Raw genomic sequence first — 16,507 nt, 5'->3', positions numbered from 1 at the left:
AGGTCATACTACAAGCCTGGCTCTCTAATTTTCTCAGAATTTGTTTGGTCTTTTCTTTCACTATAGCTTGGCACAGGAAGAATTCAGAATAAATTCCGGGTTTCTTTAGACTTTCCAGTTTATTATTGTATTTTTAAGGATTAGTTTTGCAATTGGTGAGGAAGAAGACCAAAACACTTCTTCTTGAAGGGTATGCTTATATGGTGTTCTTAACACTCTACACAGGTGAATGTGGGTTGGGAAGGTGGGGCTGTTTGGTTTTTTAGTTTTTTACTTCATGGAGATCAAGGGGTAATGTGTTGTAATCACAGTCTGTGTTGATAATAGTGAAAAAAAAATTTGCATATGGTAAGATTTCAAAGATAGTACTAATATTAACATTGTTTTCAGATCTATGTTAGAACAGGTATCTACCATGGAGGGGAACCTTTGTGTGACAATGTGAATACTCAGAGGGTACCTTGTTCTAATCCCAGGTAAGCTGAGTACTGAACAACAATAGAGAAGCTGGCTTCCAGGGCAACATAAACAATAACACTGAAGTGAAGAAGTCTTGGCTTAGCCATTAGAGAAGTAGAGCTTCTTGCTGGGAATTCCTTGCCTTAAGTTAGTTTTGTTAAGGACATTTTTACCTAATCCTGTATTTATAAATAGAATTAATTAATTAAAATGTAAGTATTTTGTCTTGTTGCACATAACGTATAGTTTCTTTCCTAAGCAGATCTGTTTTACATGTGGATTTGCAGTTACCTCTGAAACTCCAATAGAATTACTTATGGATACTGTGAAATCAGCATAGCTCTGGGCGACTGAGCTCTGGTTTTGACTGGATCAGTAGCGGGTATTCCAGTTGTGGGTTTAGATTTCACCTTCAGCATGAGGCAATGTGATGTAATGTAACCTGCAGATTTGTTTTGGTGAGGTTGTATAGTGTCTACTAAAGGAGAACCCCTGAGTTTCATCTGCTGACAGGGAAGTCGCTGCCAGCTCCGGGCTGGCTATTTTCAGGAGATTTGACGTACTATTAATATTAACTGGAAAAATGAATCACATGGTCTTTCAGGTGCTGTTAGTGTGCAAAAAGAAGGTTCATATGTGCATATGTAAACATACTGAGAAAAAGTATCTAAAAGATGCTGGATTTCTGCCCATAACTTTGACTGATGAGGAGGTGTGGAATTTCAGCATCTGCTACAGCATGTGTTCAGAAGTCGTTCTTGACTTGCATTTTCTGTCTGACTTCATTGCTTTGAAAGTTTCAAATTGTATCTGTGCATTTTCTGTTAATGTGATTAAGTGTTAAAATTAGAGGGCCTAATAACGTACGCAGTTACTGAAAAATAGCCTCTCCCTCTGAGTTTCCCCAAGAAAGCTATACTTGAACTGACAGTTTAACTCTTATAGAGAGATAATCTTCTTGGAAAGGCGGTGAAAAGTGTGGCTTGAAAACATGGATATAATTAGAGATCTGTATTATATGAAACGTACATACAGAAAAAGTGAATTAAAGTTTATCTGCCAGTTTCTTCATTCTTGGAGAAGGGCTCGGACAGTTATTTCCTCATAAAACTGGCCTTCAGTTGCTACAGGCATATTGAAAAATTAATACTGTTGCTAGAAGTTGCTGCCTCTTCCAACTGAGAAAATTCATCATGGCAATCTGCTTAGGAAAATAAACTGTCTTCAGAAGTTCCATTTCAAAAGCAGAATTCTACCAGTTGAGAGATAAAGTCTACTTAGAGAAGTTCATGAAAACAAAACGTGTATTCCCGCACTCTGTGCTATTTTTGTTATGGTAAATAGAATAATGTCTGAGTTAGGAATATTGCTTTGGATTTGTGTTCTATGTTGTAGTCCCATCTTGCAGTTATCTATTTTATTCTCTAGCAGTTCACATTTAGTTGGGTTCTGAAAGTTATGTTACGTTTTTTACCCCACTTGCTTTTTTTTCCCTGAAGTGAAAAATATTTTACATATTGAACCTTTCATTAGCATAGCTGGTAAGGAAATCCACTATCTCTAGGTTGTTCCTCCACTGTCACTTGCAGTCAGCAGGTGGCCAGGAGTGAAAGTGAATGAACCTATTACTCAGTTTGCAGGAACTGAACCTAGTGTGACTTTTCAAACAGTGTTGATGCTAGAAGTCTGAGCAGGGAAATTTCCATTCCCCAAAGGAGTAGATGTGGTCAAGTGCATGTAGGAGGGCAGTAAGAAAGCATACTCTTTATGCACATACCCCGTTTAGGTAGGAATACAACAAATGCTTTTTAGTATAACTGTTGATCGAATACAGTCGGCCCATGCCATCCTTTAACCTTATTTTGTTCTGCTTTTTAAATCTTACAGATGGAATGAATGGCTCTTGTATGACATGTACATTCCTGATCTTCCACGTGCTGCTCGGCTCTGCCTTTCTATCTGTTCTGTTAAAGGCCGGAAAGGTGCTAAAGAGGTAAAGTACTTAATGGATACAGTAGCGAACACAAGCTACTTCAATCAAGTTTGGGAAGACATTTGGTTAATGCTGTTCTGGGAATGAGTCTTAATCCAGTATTTGATTGGAATCTGATTAAAATAGAGGGTTTTCATTTTCTTGTATCTAATTCAGACTACCACTTTTTTGTAGTCAGAAAATAAATATCTAACATGGAGAAAACCTTATCTGTTCAATGCTGTAAATATTGCCTATATTGTACTGCCAGATTCAAAAATCAGTGTTAGCCTTTTGAGGTGCATATCCCTTTAAACTCAAGTTTTTAAACTGTAGCTTACTTACCTATCTATTAAAAAAGGTTAATATTTATACCTGAATTTAGAGTTGATTTTTAAAGTAAAGAAAATTTGCACTGCTTTAGCATTTGATACAAGATCCTAAGTAGTAATTTTTAAGAATCTACATATGGCATCTAATTCCAGCCACCAGCATCATTAAATTCTACGGTTGAGTGTGTCACAGGTCCTGTATAGTTTTTTTTGTCTGCAACCAGGTTTGTAAATCTTATAGAAAATTCTGATGTCTAGTCTAAGCTTATTCTCTTTCACTTTAAAACTGTTACCCTTTTCACTACAGACCTTGGTAAAAAGTTTCTATCTGTCAAAAGCGTCAAATCGGTTATTTTGATGTGGGAAAAATGTTAGCTTGTGTTTGCAAGTCTTTTGCTAGAATTCTGCAAAATGACTGCCATGACAAGTCATTCCTAGAAAAATACGTTACAGCTTCCACTAAGCTTTCAGCTAATCTGGGAACCTAACAGCTTGCATTGGGTAAAATTGCTCTTTCTTCTAACTGCAGTAACTGACAGATGATTAATGACTAATCTCTTCTTCTAATCTCTTTAAGGAGCACTGTCCACTGGCTTGGGGAAATATAAACATGTTTGATTACACAGACACTCTTGTATCTGGGAAAATGGCTTTGAATCTTTGGGCAGTACCTCATGGGCTAGAGGATTTGTTGAATCCTATTGGTGTTACTGGATCAAATCCAAATAAGGTAAGTATTTGCATAATAGTTTCCTCTTTAGGAGTACATTTTCAAACCATGCTGTGTTATGATTAGTACAGAAAAACTAATTTGAATTTCCTTTACATAGGAAACTCCATGTTTAGAGCTGGAATTTGATTGGTTTAGCAATCCTGTAAAGTTTCCAGATATGACGGTGATTGAAGAACATGCCAATTGGACTATATCACGTGAACTGGGGTTTAACTACAGCTATGCAGGGCTGGTAAGGCAAACTCCCCTTCCAACAACAGCTAGTAAAATACAAAAGTATTATTTATTTTACTAAGTATAATAGTGGGGAAAAAAGGTTTTTTTGTGTCTATCCTGATTTATTTTAAAAGCAAGAAATAATAATTTGGTTTTTTTGGGTTTGTGTTTAACAAAGTGAGTTCTCATTTCTTTGTATTACCAGTAAACTGACCTAATGCTTCACTGACCATCCAAAACACTTTAAACTGTCTGATTATGCAAACTGTTAGGGCCTTTTTGACATTTTTAATATTGCTGATTCAGGTGTCTGAACTACCTAGTTTACCTTTTCAAAAGCTGTAATTCTCCTTCAGTGATACTGTTTTATTTTGTTGCAATTACATGTCTACAGGTAGGCTTTCTTTTATAACTTAAAGGTAGTTATAACTCTTCACTAGCTGTTTAATGGGCTACTGATGACGATAAGTACAGGGAATTCTAAGGGAATTGATTGGCATACGTGTGAGTGTAGTTCTTTATCTCCTCTCTTCCATGAAGAAATCTGCATGCTGACAGTTTGGCTTTTTGGTGAGGTTTGGAGCTTTCTTAAAAATACACTTTGGATGATTGAAAGGAGAAAAAGAGGAAAGCAATGAAGCTGAAAATGCTATGTATTTAAAGACAAGGCTGTGAAATTAGATGGTATGTTTTACGTTTTCTTCTGGAGGCTGGTTCAAAGACTTGAGAGATTCCCCAAAAGAGCTTTGTGGTCTGTGTGAAGAAGAGTCTTAGAGTGGAAAGTTTCACTATGCCAAAGAGTGCGTAGGTGTAAATTCCAGTTTGGGAATTCTGGTGATACTTAAAACAGTTCCATCTCAACGTATCTTGAACAAAGGGTTGTAGGCATTTGATTTCTCTTGCTATTCTACAAGAAATCCATCACAGTGGTGTATCTACTTATGATATGAGCAGTGCTGCAGGGCTCTTAAGAAATGTTTAAGAACATCTGGCTTCTTGGTGAATAACATTCCTTTGCTATAACAGAGCCTATTACGTGGGCTCATATATGCCCAACTCATTGTTTTGTTCCATCTTTAGGCCAAAACAGAAAATGGTGAGAAGAATAAGTTCTTACTTCAGTGACTAAGTAATGAACAATTTACACTTGGTAGTTTGGGGGGAAAAAAAAAAATCTGAGGTAGAATAAAGTCTCGAATTATGGTCTTTTTTTTTGTGATAATCCTTACAAAATGGTAGAAGGTGATCATAGCGGTGAATATGGAGAAAGTCTACTTATATCAACGGGACAGGGAAACAGACTATATGTCACTGCTGTGGTCTGTCTCATTATTCATACTGTTTTTCTTTCAACCCTTCCTGTTTGTCTGCAAAAATTCTCTTATTACTTGTCCTTTCTTAAATTGTACTTCATTAAACACTTAGTAAGTTTGAACATTGCTATTATGTCTTAGTATTGAATTTGTCTGCTTTATCTCTTAATGTGTGATATCTTCAGGTCTAAAGCCAAATTTCTTTGTTCAGGTACTGTGCGTGTTTATAGCTGTTGGTAATATTGATTAAATTTAAGGAGTTAAAAGACAACTGTTGTTACACATTACAAATTCTGATACTGGATTACTGTGTAGCATTGGCCATATCTGAAAGCAGTATAAAATGCTTGCTTAAAACAGCCAAAACATCAAAGGAGTCGCTGAGGTATAGTTTCTACATAGATTTTTTTTGTTGTGATATAAAGACTGTGACTTCTTTTTGTGTAACCTTGAAATGCATTATACTGCATTTGAAATCAATTAATACAAACTTAAAAGAGATCATTTTTAGGTCCATTAGTATCTCAAATATGAAAAATTTCTCAAATATTAAATCTAATTTACTGTCCCACAATTCATAGAATTTCAAGTTTTTGGTGTTGACCGCAGCAGGATAAATGCATTTTCCTTCTGGGCTTGACCTAAACTATGATCTTTCTGACCCGCTATGCAGGTACATTTTATACTTTTTTGACTTTCACTTACTCTTTAGGATGACTCTTTCAGAATCAAGATGAATATATACAATTAATCACTTGTTCAGTATCAAACATTTGATCTCATGGCAGGAGTAGGGTGATTATAAAGTCATTTATCAATTAACTTCCTTACCGAATGTCTCTGGCTTTGCTACTTGCATGGTGTCCGTTACTGTGATATTTAAGAATGTGTTCTTAAAATTTTCCTGTACCGCATAGAGAGTAGTCCTGAATATTTTCCCCCTACTTTTAAGTCCAGTCCTTGTGCTTCCGAATGGTAATTACAAAAAACATGTTGGTGCATTAAGATCTCACTACATCGCACTACTAACAGGGCAAGGTTCTAAAAATCCTGTAAGTTGATCAAATCGTACCTTAATATTGATAAGCGAAGATGTAAGTTTGAAGCCAGAATATTCTTGCGCCATTAATAGTAGTGGACCTATCTTGAGAACACATAATGTATGTAATTAAAGCTAGATGTAAAGTAGAAAACTTCTCTTCTGAAGTAGATATCACTGTATGACCTGACAACTATTTCTGTATTTGTACGTGTTCTTAGAAATAACACCGCTTCACCTTTTAAAGGGTGCCCTGATATCTCTGAAATTACAGATTGTTCTTTTCTTCAGGTTTGTTTTGTTTGTGTTTTGGGGTTTTTTTGTTTTTTTGTTTGTTTGTTTTTTAAGCTGGATGCATTGGAAAGACTCTGAGTCAAAGACATGGAGGTATTTCTGTTTCCATGTACTAGTTCAACTAGTTGAAAATCTCTGTCAACAAAACTGGCAAAGCTCAGTTTGTTCTTGCTCATTGTCTTGTTTAATGTGCTCAGTAGAAACTGCCTAGGGAAAGAGCAGAACAAGAGGTCAGATACTGTGGTTCTACATTTCAAACAGTTTCAACTTGGAAAAGAGTTGATCCTATTCTTTTGTAGTACTAGGTATTATACAGGTGTGAAACTGAGTTCACTGTAGAAACACTGTTCAGCTCTTGTAGAACTTCTGGTACAGCTTCATCTTAAGTGTCAAACTTGTTTATTGCAGTTGTATTTTATACTAAAGGCAATAATAAAAGCTGCTTAAGATTTCTCCTTTTGCAGTGCAGTTGATTTTGTAGTAGATGATACTGCATCATTTCATATGTTGTTTTGCAAAAGGAACCCCCAAAGCATTAAATGAACTAAGAAATGGCAAGTATAGGAGAAAAACTGAACTTGGCACGTGAGCTGTGAAAAACAAAGTAATAGTTTCAATACTTTTGCTATTGGTCTGAAGTGGTTCTCATAAATTAAGTCCTAGATAAAACCAATTTCAGTTTGCACCAGTTTGTTTTCTGTGCTCCTTTGGGAATATCTTAAACTAATTCTGGTTAATGTTTTCTAGTCTTCCCTTTACTCAGGCTTTCCTACAGTCTTCTGCCTTTTATTTATTTGGTTTCATCCTCCATATTCTGCTTTTTTGGTTCTGATTCTTTTCACTCCTTTTAGCAGCTCTGACTAATCTCAAAACTGGAACAAGGAATGACCAGTTCCAACCTGTGCTGTGTCATGTTGTTCATCAGATGTCCGCTGCTGCTACGTCTGCACACAGCTGATTGGGTGGGAATGTACTTGTTCTCGTCCCAGTAATGACTAAAAGCAGCTGTAGAAATCAAAGCCTAGTCTTTCATCTCTCCCTGTTTTTAAAATTTAAGTTCTCAGGTGTAACAAAAGGGAACAAGATACTGTTGTGTGACATAGGCTATAAGTGTTGCTATGCTGTTAAAATACTTCACTTCATGTATGTTGTATGGCAATGGAAAGAAACGCATGGAGGGTTAATGAACCTCTTTCTCTCTGCAGAGTAACAGAATAGCTAGAGATAATGAATTAAGAGAAAGTGACAAGGAGCAACTGCGAGCCATATGTACACGAGATCCTTTGTCTGAAATCACTGAGCAAGAGAAGGACTTCCTCTGGAGCCACAGGTATTTATAACCAAAAACCAAACCAAAGAAAAACTCTTGTTGTCACCGTCAAACTTCACCCTGTTTGCTCCAAATTTGTCATGATTGTCTTGGGTTTTGCCCATTTTCTTTAATCTGTATTGTTGAGGTTTAGAAAAGGCTTTAAAGCTTTCTGTGTTGTACATCTTGGTGCATAAACACATGGAAAAAAGTAAGTTGTTGAATTGGTTTGAGTTTTCCCCACGGCTGCAGCCTTACCTTCATGCATGGATCCTGACGCCACCTTATGGTATTGATCAGATTCTGCAGACAATGGAAGAAAGCACAAGACAGGGGACATGGTGAATGGTTATTGAAGCAAAAATGACGTTGTCTACATACAACTTTTTCTCTTTCACAGACACTATTGTGTGAATACTCCAGAAATTCTGCCCAAATTACTGTTGTCTGTGAAGTGGAATTCTAGAGATGAAGTGGCCCAGGTAAAATATGGCGCTGAATTAGTTTTGAGTTTTGAAAAAGCTTTAAAATATGCTGTTTTAAAGAAAGCTTCTGGAAGTTAAAAACATTAAGTATGTATGATACATTGCATGAAAACTTAGATGATTCAAATTGCCACTGTAATTAATTAGTCTGATCCATTGTTTTTGTTCTCTAGCTCAGTCTGAGTCTTTAAATTTCTTCTCGGTGGCGTTACTTCATTCCTTGTTATGTTGCTGATTTGTCAGTTACAGTTAAATGTGAGGTTTTGCTTCCATTCTTTTTATAGTGGATGCAATAACGAAGTCAGCTGGCAACTAATACCAAGTTGTTTATTGAGGGAGGGCTGGCAAGTAAACAGCTTCTGTTCAGATGTAGTTTGTGTCTAATGATACTTTCTAATGGCTGTGTATTACAACATGTTCCTAATCAATTCAAATGCGTAACGTACTTGGACTTTTTGTCCACAGATGTACTGTTTGGTAAAAGATTGGCCTCCAATCAAGCCAGAGCAAGCAATGGAGCTTTTGGACTGTAATTATCCAGATCCAATGGTGCGAGCTTTTGCAGTTCGGTGTCTAGAGAAGTACTTGACAGATGACAAATTGTCTCAGTACTTAATCCAGCTAGTACAGGTACATAACATATTTTGATGTACTTGATGTATATAGGCAATGATCACAGAGCTTTGAAAAACAAAAGATGATGTGAAAAAGAGGTCATCAAAAGTATCTGTTTAGCAGATTATTTAGTGGGAGGAGATGAAATGTAGTTAATTTTCTGTAGTGTTGTAGTTTTGATTGTTGATATTAAATGCCAAAATTTTGCAGAGATGCAGAACTGCTTTGCCAACTGGAACAGGCAGCTATTTCAGCTGTCCTGACATATGGGAAAGTATGAACAGAAGCGTCTTCTCAAAATTTTGAGCAAGTTGAGGCTAAAATATTTGCTAACTGTAAAGGAAGTATCAGATGGTAAATTCCTGAAATAGAAGCAGCCAGTGCACTGTTAGGAGATATTGTTCAAGTCCTAACGTGCAAATATTAATACTGATGTGAGTCATTCTACAAAACTTAATGTAAAACATAGATAGTTTTTTATTTAACTGTCTTTAATCTGTATATTGTTCATAGAACTAATAACTGCTGCTATTTTTTCTTTTTATCGTTAACTAGGTTCTGAAATATGAACAGTATTTAGATAATCAGCTTGTGAGATTTCTACTCAAGAAGGCGCTGACCAATCAAAGAATAGGACACTTCTTCTTTTGGCATTTAAAGTAAGCTTAATATCATCTTAAGGAGTGGTGGGATTCCTGTTAATTGTAAGCAATTAGTTGTTCCAATAGTTTGGCACACTAGATGCTCTTTTCTAGGAAAATGGTGCTACTTAAAATAAAGTTTGGTTTATATTGCTTAAGAGTTTGAATGCATAGTTTGGTAACAGAAGTCGTCCCTTGCAGTTTGAAAAGGTAGTTATTAATAGATACTTTAGTCTTTTATTTCTTTTTAGATAATGATGATTTTTCTAAAAGCAGGGTAGTCTGACTAAGATTGCTGGATGCCTCTGGTGTTGTTTGCTCTTTACAACTTTGACAACTTTATAGAGCTTGATAAAGGAAATGTCTCAGTGTTCTTCCTTACTTCCTTTGTAGTTTCTGGTGTTGGGAAAGCTGAGTATAAATCAGAGACCAGCATATCAGATTGTAGCTAGGTCTCACCTGAAAATGCTGTTCTAAGATAGTGTGATCAGGCACAGAAACAGGATCAAGGAATTGTTGTGCTTTCAGTTTCCTGCTGCCCTTGGTAATCATCAAGGAGAATGGAATAAGTTGCCTCAAGAACTTGTTTGAGGGAATGTATTTTAGGACTGTGCAGGGACTTGAGAGTATGTAAGAACAATGCGGGGCAGAGCCTGAGACTGGCTAGGTGAGACAAGGAGAAAATGAAACAGGTTAGTTTTGCTCTCAGTAAAAGAAATCTGGAACTTGAATTGAAAGCTTGAGGTTTACTACAGAGGTTCTGTGAAGCATGTATTTTGAATAAAGGCCGGGGTAGAAAAAGACAGGATAGAGCAAGAAGGAATGGGGGGAAAGCCTATAAACTCATTGCTGAATTACTTACAAAGGATACTGAAATCTGATCAGGCCAGTCAAAATGAGATGAGTTTTGGGAGGTCACTCCTTCTGAAAAGAAGGATCCATAAGCAGCACTCGGGAAAATGTTACAGGTATAGCTTCATTTCTGGCACCTTTAAGTGGTCTCGTGTTTAAGCTATAACTGTTCTTCCTCTCTGTGTAGGTCTGAAATGCACAATAAAACTGTAAGTCAGAGGTTTGGTTTACTTCTGGAGTCCTATTGTCGAGCGTGTGGAATGTACCTAAAGCATCTGAGCAGGCAGGTGGAGGCTATGGAGAAGTTGATTAACCTCACAGATATTCTCAAGCAGGAAAAAAAAGATGAGACCCAGAAGGTATTATAAGTTGTCCACGTACCAAAGCTATTGCTGCTGAGTCACAGGAATTACTTAGGACTGTATCTAATTTTATTAACTAGAAAATTATTAATGCTAACTGCAGTAGATAGTATGTTGTCCTAGCAGCTGTCATGTTTTCTGTGTGCATTGCCATTGTCTTCCTCTTAAGGGTTTCAGTTTGTGTAAAATGTGGCTAAGTGGAGTTGCTTACATTGGAACTGTGCAAAACCAGCCTAAAACCTGATACATGCCTTCATGTACATATAATTAGTGTTCTTAAAATCTGAATATGATTATTTATCAGGTACAGATGAAGTTTCTTGTTGAACAAATGAGACGGCCAGATTTTATGGATGCTTTACAAGGTTTTATCTCTCCTCTTAATCCTGCGCATCAACTGGGAAATCTTCGGTATTGTCTTCAGTTTTGAAGTTTGTCTTGATACTTAAGTAAAAGCTTAGTCTATGTTCACATTAATGATGTTAAGGTTAAATGTTAACATTCTACATATTAGTAACTTCAAAGTTAACTGAATATAATTTGTAACAGAGTAATTCATACAGAGTAAAGTAGTTTTGGTCTTAACAGCTTAACAAATTAAGGAGCAACAGCACAGTTGGCTGTTCCTTTAAGCTGACAGGACTGCAGTCCTTTTTCCCTCTGCAAGGAAGATTACAATATAGGCAGATTTTCTGATGGGCTTAACAAATGGTTAACTTTGCACTTACTAATTTAAGTTTGAAGGTGAGAGTAAAAGTGCTTGACTGTCAGTTACCCATGCATCCCTAGTTTGATACTATTTCAGAGACTTTGCAGAAAACAGGGAGAATTTGGTAGTAGTACTGGAACATGCTATGGGAATGAAATTGTGTTTATTTCATAGAAACCTTATCTCTTTTATAGGCTTGAGGAGTGCAGGATAATGTCATCTGCAAAAAGGCCCCTATGGTTGAACTGGGAAAACCCAGATATTATGTCTGAATTGTTATTTCAGAACAATGAGATAATCTTTAAGAATGGAGATGGTAAGGAAAAATGAATATCATCCAAAAGCTATGTTTGTGTTTGTCTTTGTAACTTATTGTTTAGTATTTTTTCTAAGCATATAAAGTATTAAAAAAACCTCTTATATATTAAAAAAAGTCTTAAAAGTCATCTCAGCAAAGCAATCTTTTTTTCCAGAAATATTAAGCATGCACACATAAGTGTTTGTCTTGGTCATAGACAGATGTTGTATGTTCTAAAATGCTTCATCTGTTGAAGTGGAAACAAGATACCATTTAATATTTTGGGGTTTTTTACTTTGAAATATCTTCAAGGTATTACAGATGTGTGATCTGTAATTCCATTGTCATGTATTTAGTGTATATTTTTAAACAGCTCTGAAATCACCACCACAAATTTACGTTCATTCTTAACTATTTAAAGTCTGCTTTTCTCTGTTGAGAGAATAAAAACCTACACTGAATTATGCAATCCTCATTTCCTTTAGACATACTTTTTGGGTGAAAAGTAAAATAGAATGTAACAAAGTGTTCTGTTGTTATGAAATTTGCAATCTCTATGTTTTTGACCATTCCAGACTTGCGTCAGGACATGCTGACACTTCAGATAATTAGAATTATGGAAAACATCTGGCAAAATCAGGGTCTTGATCTTCGGTAAGCATTAGAGGTCCTTCTCAAGCAGTACTGTCCTTAATGGTTTTGCATTGATTTGTTGCCAGAGATTGCATCTGTTCTCCCAAGGGTAATAAATAAAATGCTATAAATAGGCATGTTTGTACGTGTTAGAGTACATTAAGTTAGAGTACATTAAGATTTTTAAGTTTTTTAAAATAATGTTTAGTTAACTAAACTACTGGATTCTGTAAAGATAAGATCGTATTTGGTAAATACTGGAGTGATTGGGCATGAGGGATCTACATACCAGGAATGGCTACAAGAGCTAATACAATGCTAGCCGCACACTGATCTGCTAATGGTATCTGTAGGATTTGCTTCAAACAAGTTGCCAAACTTGCAGCCCCGTTGAGTGATGACTCTCTGTAGTTGGTGTTTTCATTTCAGTACACAAAGTTATGTATGACCCAGTCGGGTATGCATGCAGCTTTTCCATGTCTAAATAGTCAGTGGGTACAGGAGCTTCTGCAGAATGCCATTCGGTACAAAATATTCTGCTTCTGGAAAACTGATGCTAGACAGACTGCGCTTCCAAATATGTGTTTGCTGTATAGTACATTTTTAGGCAGTGGTGTAACAGAGCTGCCCCTGCGCTGTCAAACCAAGTATGTTATTTGCACCCTTAGTTCTCACTTCACTGTCATCTAAACAAAAGACCTATTGGTCTGCATCATCTCCCATGCATCTTGGCAACTATTTTGAATCTAGTAGTGTAATGAGTGACAGAATTATGGCTTTGTCCAAGAATGGTTTGCCAAGTTATAGTTCACAGTGCCCATGTCTTGAAGAGGAACCAGCTACGGAAATGTGCAAAAATACATCCTCTCCCACCTCTTGCCACCAGTCAGAACAAAAGACGCCCAGCTGTCCATCTGCTATACCAAATGACTGAAATGAGCTTGCAAGATGAGGCAGCTGATGGACTCTGAGTCCTGAGCAAGCTACGGATTACAGTAGTGGGCAGAGAAGATCTTTTGAGGATCTAGAAATTGCAACTCCTCCCACTGAGGCCGTTAAACTGTATGTCTCTAGGGTACAGAAAGTCTAACAGTCCAAAGCTTATGCTATATACTTAAGAAAATAGATGGGTCTTGCTGGTTTTCTTTGACCTCCAAATCAGACTTTTATCTAAAAATACAAGTGTAGATAGATACAAGTGTAGATATTTAGTACCTGCAAATAAAGTGCTGTTAATCCAGAGTGGAAAAGCCCACCTTCACGGCAACACCAGCAGTCAGCTCTGCCACTGGCTATGCATTGCACTGGCATTCCGTAAATTCTTCTATAAAATGCCATGGTAGATTGTTTTTTTCTGGGATTTTTACCGTGGCATCACAAAGAAAAACTTTTGATACTCCAGTGTTCCTAGAAGGCTGGTTTACTGTGTAGGTGTGACACTGCCACTCAGAAAATGAAACCTCAGGAGAGAAAAGGGCTGCTTCTAGGTGCATGACCCTCCCTCCCAAATATTTTAACAGAGGATGTTAAACATAATAATGGCCTTGTTTCTTTCTGGTTTTCTCTTAGTTTTCTCAGCTAAAATGTTTTGAACACAACAGAAGTAAACCAGACTTTTGGGGAGGGCAAGGAAAGAGACCTGTGAAAGGAAAGCAAGGCACAGGAATTATTTTCTTCTACTTCTAAAAAGCAAAATGAGCTTCTGGGATTATCCTTTGATTTTCACATGCAGATTACAAAAGAAAGTGATTTGTGATGGTCTTTAAAGAGTCTGTGATTAAAGCAACTGTTTACAGTTAGTCCATTATCATCCAGATAAATCATAAAGTTGCTGACTATAGGTTCTGGTTACAATTTTGCAATCTGTTTGAGTCCTATTCAGAGACTCATTTTGAAGATCCTTTGCTGGTTTTATGTGGAAGTGTTGCCTGCTACTTGTTTATAGTAACCCGTGAAATCCCAGCATTTGTTTTCTCAGTACTTAAATTTTGTTTCTATTTCTTTGCTTTGAATATAGGTGAGTAGATCTTGTCAAATCGTGCTGAGTGCCTTTTTAAGGACTTTTTCAGTGGATTCCCCAAGAACATGTTAATAAAATTTTACCTTAACCTTTTGTCCTGATACAAGCAGTGTGCCCAGGTGGCCAGGAAGGCCAATGGCATCTTGGCTTGTATCAGAAACGGTGTGACCAGCAGGTCCAGGGAGGTTATTCTCCCTCTGTACTCGGCACTGGTGAGACCGCTCCTCAAATACCATTTTCAGTTCTGGGCCCCTCACCACAAGAAGGATGTTGAGGCTCTGGAGCGAGTCCAGAGAAGAGCGACAAAGCTGGTGAAGGGACTGGAGAACAAGTCTTAGGAGGAGCGACTGAGAGAGCTGGGGTTGTTTAGCCTGGAGAAGAGGAGGCTGAGGGGAGACCTCATTGCTTTCTATAAGTACCTGAAAGGAGGTTGTGGAGAGGAGGGTGCTGGCCTCTTCTCCCAAGTGACAGGGGACAGGACAAGAGGGAATGGCCTCAAGCTCCGCCAGGGGAGATTTAGGCTGGACATTAGGAAAAAATTCTTCACAAAACGGGTCATTGGGCACTGGAACCGTCTGCCCAGGGAGGTGGTTGATTCACCTTCCCTGGAAGTGTTTAAGGGACGGGTGGACAAGGTGCTAAGTGGCATGGTTTAGTGTTTGATAGGAATGGTTGGACTCAATGATCCGGTGGGTCTCTTCCAACCTGGTTATTCTATGATTCTAAAAGGGGACATTGCTTAGGAGGCACGGTGGTGCTGGGCTGATGGTTGGACTTGATGATCTTATTCTGTGATTCTTTGAAAACTGAAGAACTACTTTGGTGGATACAGTGGCTGGCATTTTGCTGTACTGATATCTGGTATGTTTTTTCCACAAAGCTAACGGTAACACACGTGTAAAACATTAAAAAAGTATTCTCAGATGACGCTCACCTGATAACGGTTATCAAATATGCCTGTTGCTTGCTTGCTATTTTCAAACTTTATTCTGTGAAAAAAACCAAACCCTTCATCTTTCAGGATGTTGCCTTATGGTTGTTTGTCTATTGGTGACTGTGTGGGACTCATCGAGGTCGTGAGGAGCTCTCATACGATCATGCAGATTCAGTGTAAAGGAGGCTTAAAAGGAGCATTGCAGTTCAACAGCCATACATTGCATCAGTGGCTCAAGGACAAGAACAAAGGAGAAATGTGAGATTTCCTGTTGCTTGTTTTTCTTGTTCATGTGTTGTTCTTCTTGATGGAAATTCGAAGAGGACTGAAGTTCATCAAATGGAAAATATGTCCATCTGGTTTGGGTCATGTCCGTTGTCCAATACTGCTGTGTCCACCCCAACCCCTCCCGCCCCGTTTACCTGTTATTCCTTCCTGCAGCTCTTCTAGTTAGTGGTTGTGTGACTTCTCAATGGTAAAGTGTAAGTTGAGGGTAGAACTGCGCCAATACGGCTTAAGTCTGTATCTTAACAGCAGCTTATCAAAATAAAACCTACTGGCCTTCAAAAGAGGGGACATTCAGTCTAATAGCTGGTTTACTCTTCCATGATCTAATTGTAAGTACTTCTGTTCTCTGAATATGCTGAATTTCTTCCTTACTTCTAATAAAGTCCAGGAACTCTGTTTCATTGAGAAACAATAGCAGAAGTTGGTACTTCCTTTATGAGAAGGAAAAAAAAAAATCTGCGCTTTTGTAATAGTAGAATATCTATAGGAAAATATCTCCTTTGTTTGTTTTCAATAGGTATGATGCAGCTATTGACTTGTTTACACGTTCTTGTGCTGGCTACTGTGTGGCTACCTTTATACTGGGCATTGGTGATCGCCACAATAGTAACATCATGGTAAAAGATGACGGACAGGTAAGATGTTTCTCTAATGTCATTTCTCGCTTTCATATTTGTTTGAAAAAAAACCCAAACATCTGAACTATAAGTAAATGATCAAATTTATTATGACATCATTTAAACAAGGAATTATTAATTTTAAAATACCTTTCTGTCTTTCCAAGCTGTTTCATATTGACTTTGGGCACTTCCTTGATCACAAGAAGAAAAAATTTGGTTATAAAAGAGAACGTGTGCCATTTGTCTTAACACAAGACTTTTTAATAGTGATTAGTAAAGGAGCCCAAGAGTGTACCAAAACAAGGGAGTTTGAAAGGTGAGCCTTTTTATAAGTGTTTAACTTCCAGAGTATTTTGTACCTAAAATGCACTTTACTACTCGTA

At 37.3% G+C, this 16,507-nt stretch overlaps 1 protein-coding gene across 1 annotated transcript in view; it reads left to right on the top strand.

Moving 5' to 3' along the window:
- Positions 1-16,507, top strand: part of PIK3CA (phosphatidylinositol-4,5-bisphosphate 3-kinase catalytic subunit alpha) — a 47,507-nt gene that overhangs the window by 22,752 nt on the left and 8,248 nt on the right. Inside the window, exons 6-20 of the mRNA XM_069864903.1 lie at positions 391-476; positions 2,347-2,452; positions 3,341-3,493; positions 3,594-3,728; positions 7,564-7,688; positions 8,068-8,149; positions 8,618-8,782; positions 9,323-9,426; positions 10,448-10,619; positions 10,927-11,033; positions 11,526-11,647; positions 12,205-12,283; positions 15,304-15,474; positions 16,022-16,139; positions 16,289-16,440. Of these exons, the coding sequence (XP_069721004.1) occupies positions 391-476; positions 2,347-2,452; positions 3,341-3,493; positions 3,594-3,728; positions 7,564-7,688; positions 8,068-8,149; positions 8,618-8,782; positions 9,323-9,426; positions 10,448-10,619; positions 10,927-11,033; positions 11,526-11,647; positions 12,205-12,283; positions 15,304-15,474; positions 16,022-16,139; positions 16,289-16,440 (1,877 nt within the window). The remainder of the gene's footprint in view (positions 1-390; positions 477-2,346; positions 2,453-3,340; positions 3,494-3,593; positions 3,729-7,563; positions 7,689-8,067; positions 8,150-8,617; positions 8,783-9,322; positions 9,427-10,447; positions 10,620-10,926; positions 11,034-11,525; positions 11,648-12,204; positions 12,284-15,303; positions 15,475-16,021; positions 16,140-16,288; positions 16,441-16,507) is intronic.

The sequence above is a fragment of the Phaenicophaeus curvirostris genome, chromosome 10, assembly GCF_032191515.1.
Source record: "Phaenicophaeus curvirostris isolate KB17595 chromosome 10, BPBGC_Pcur_1.0, whole genome shotgun sequence".
Classification (NCBI taxonomy): Eukaryota; Metazoa; Chordata; class Aves; order Cuculiformes; family Cuculidae; genus Phaenicophaeus; species Phaenicophaeus curvirostris.
This window is presented reverse-complemented; position numbering and strand designations above follow the sequence as displayed.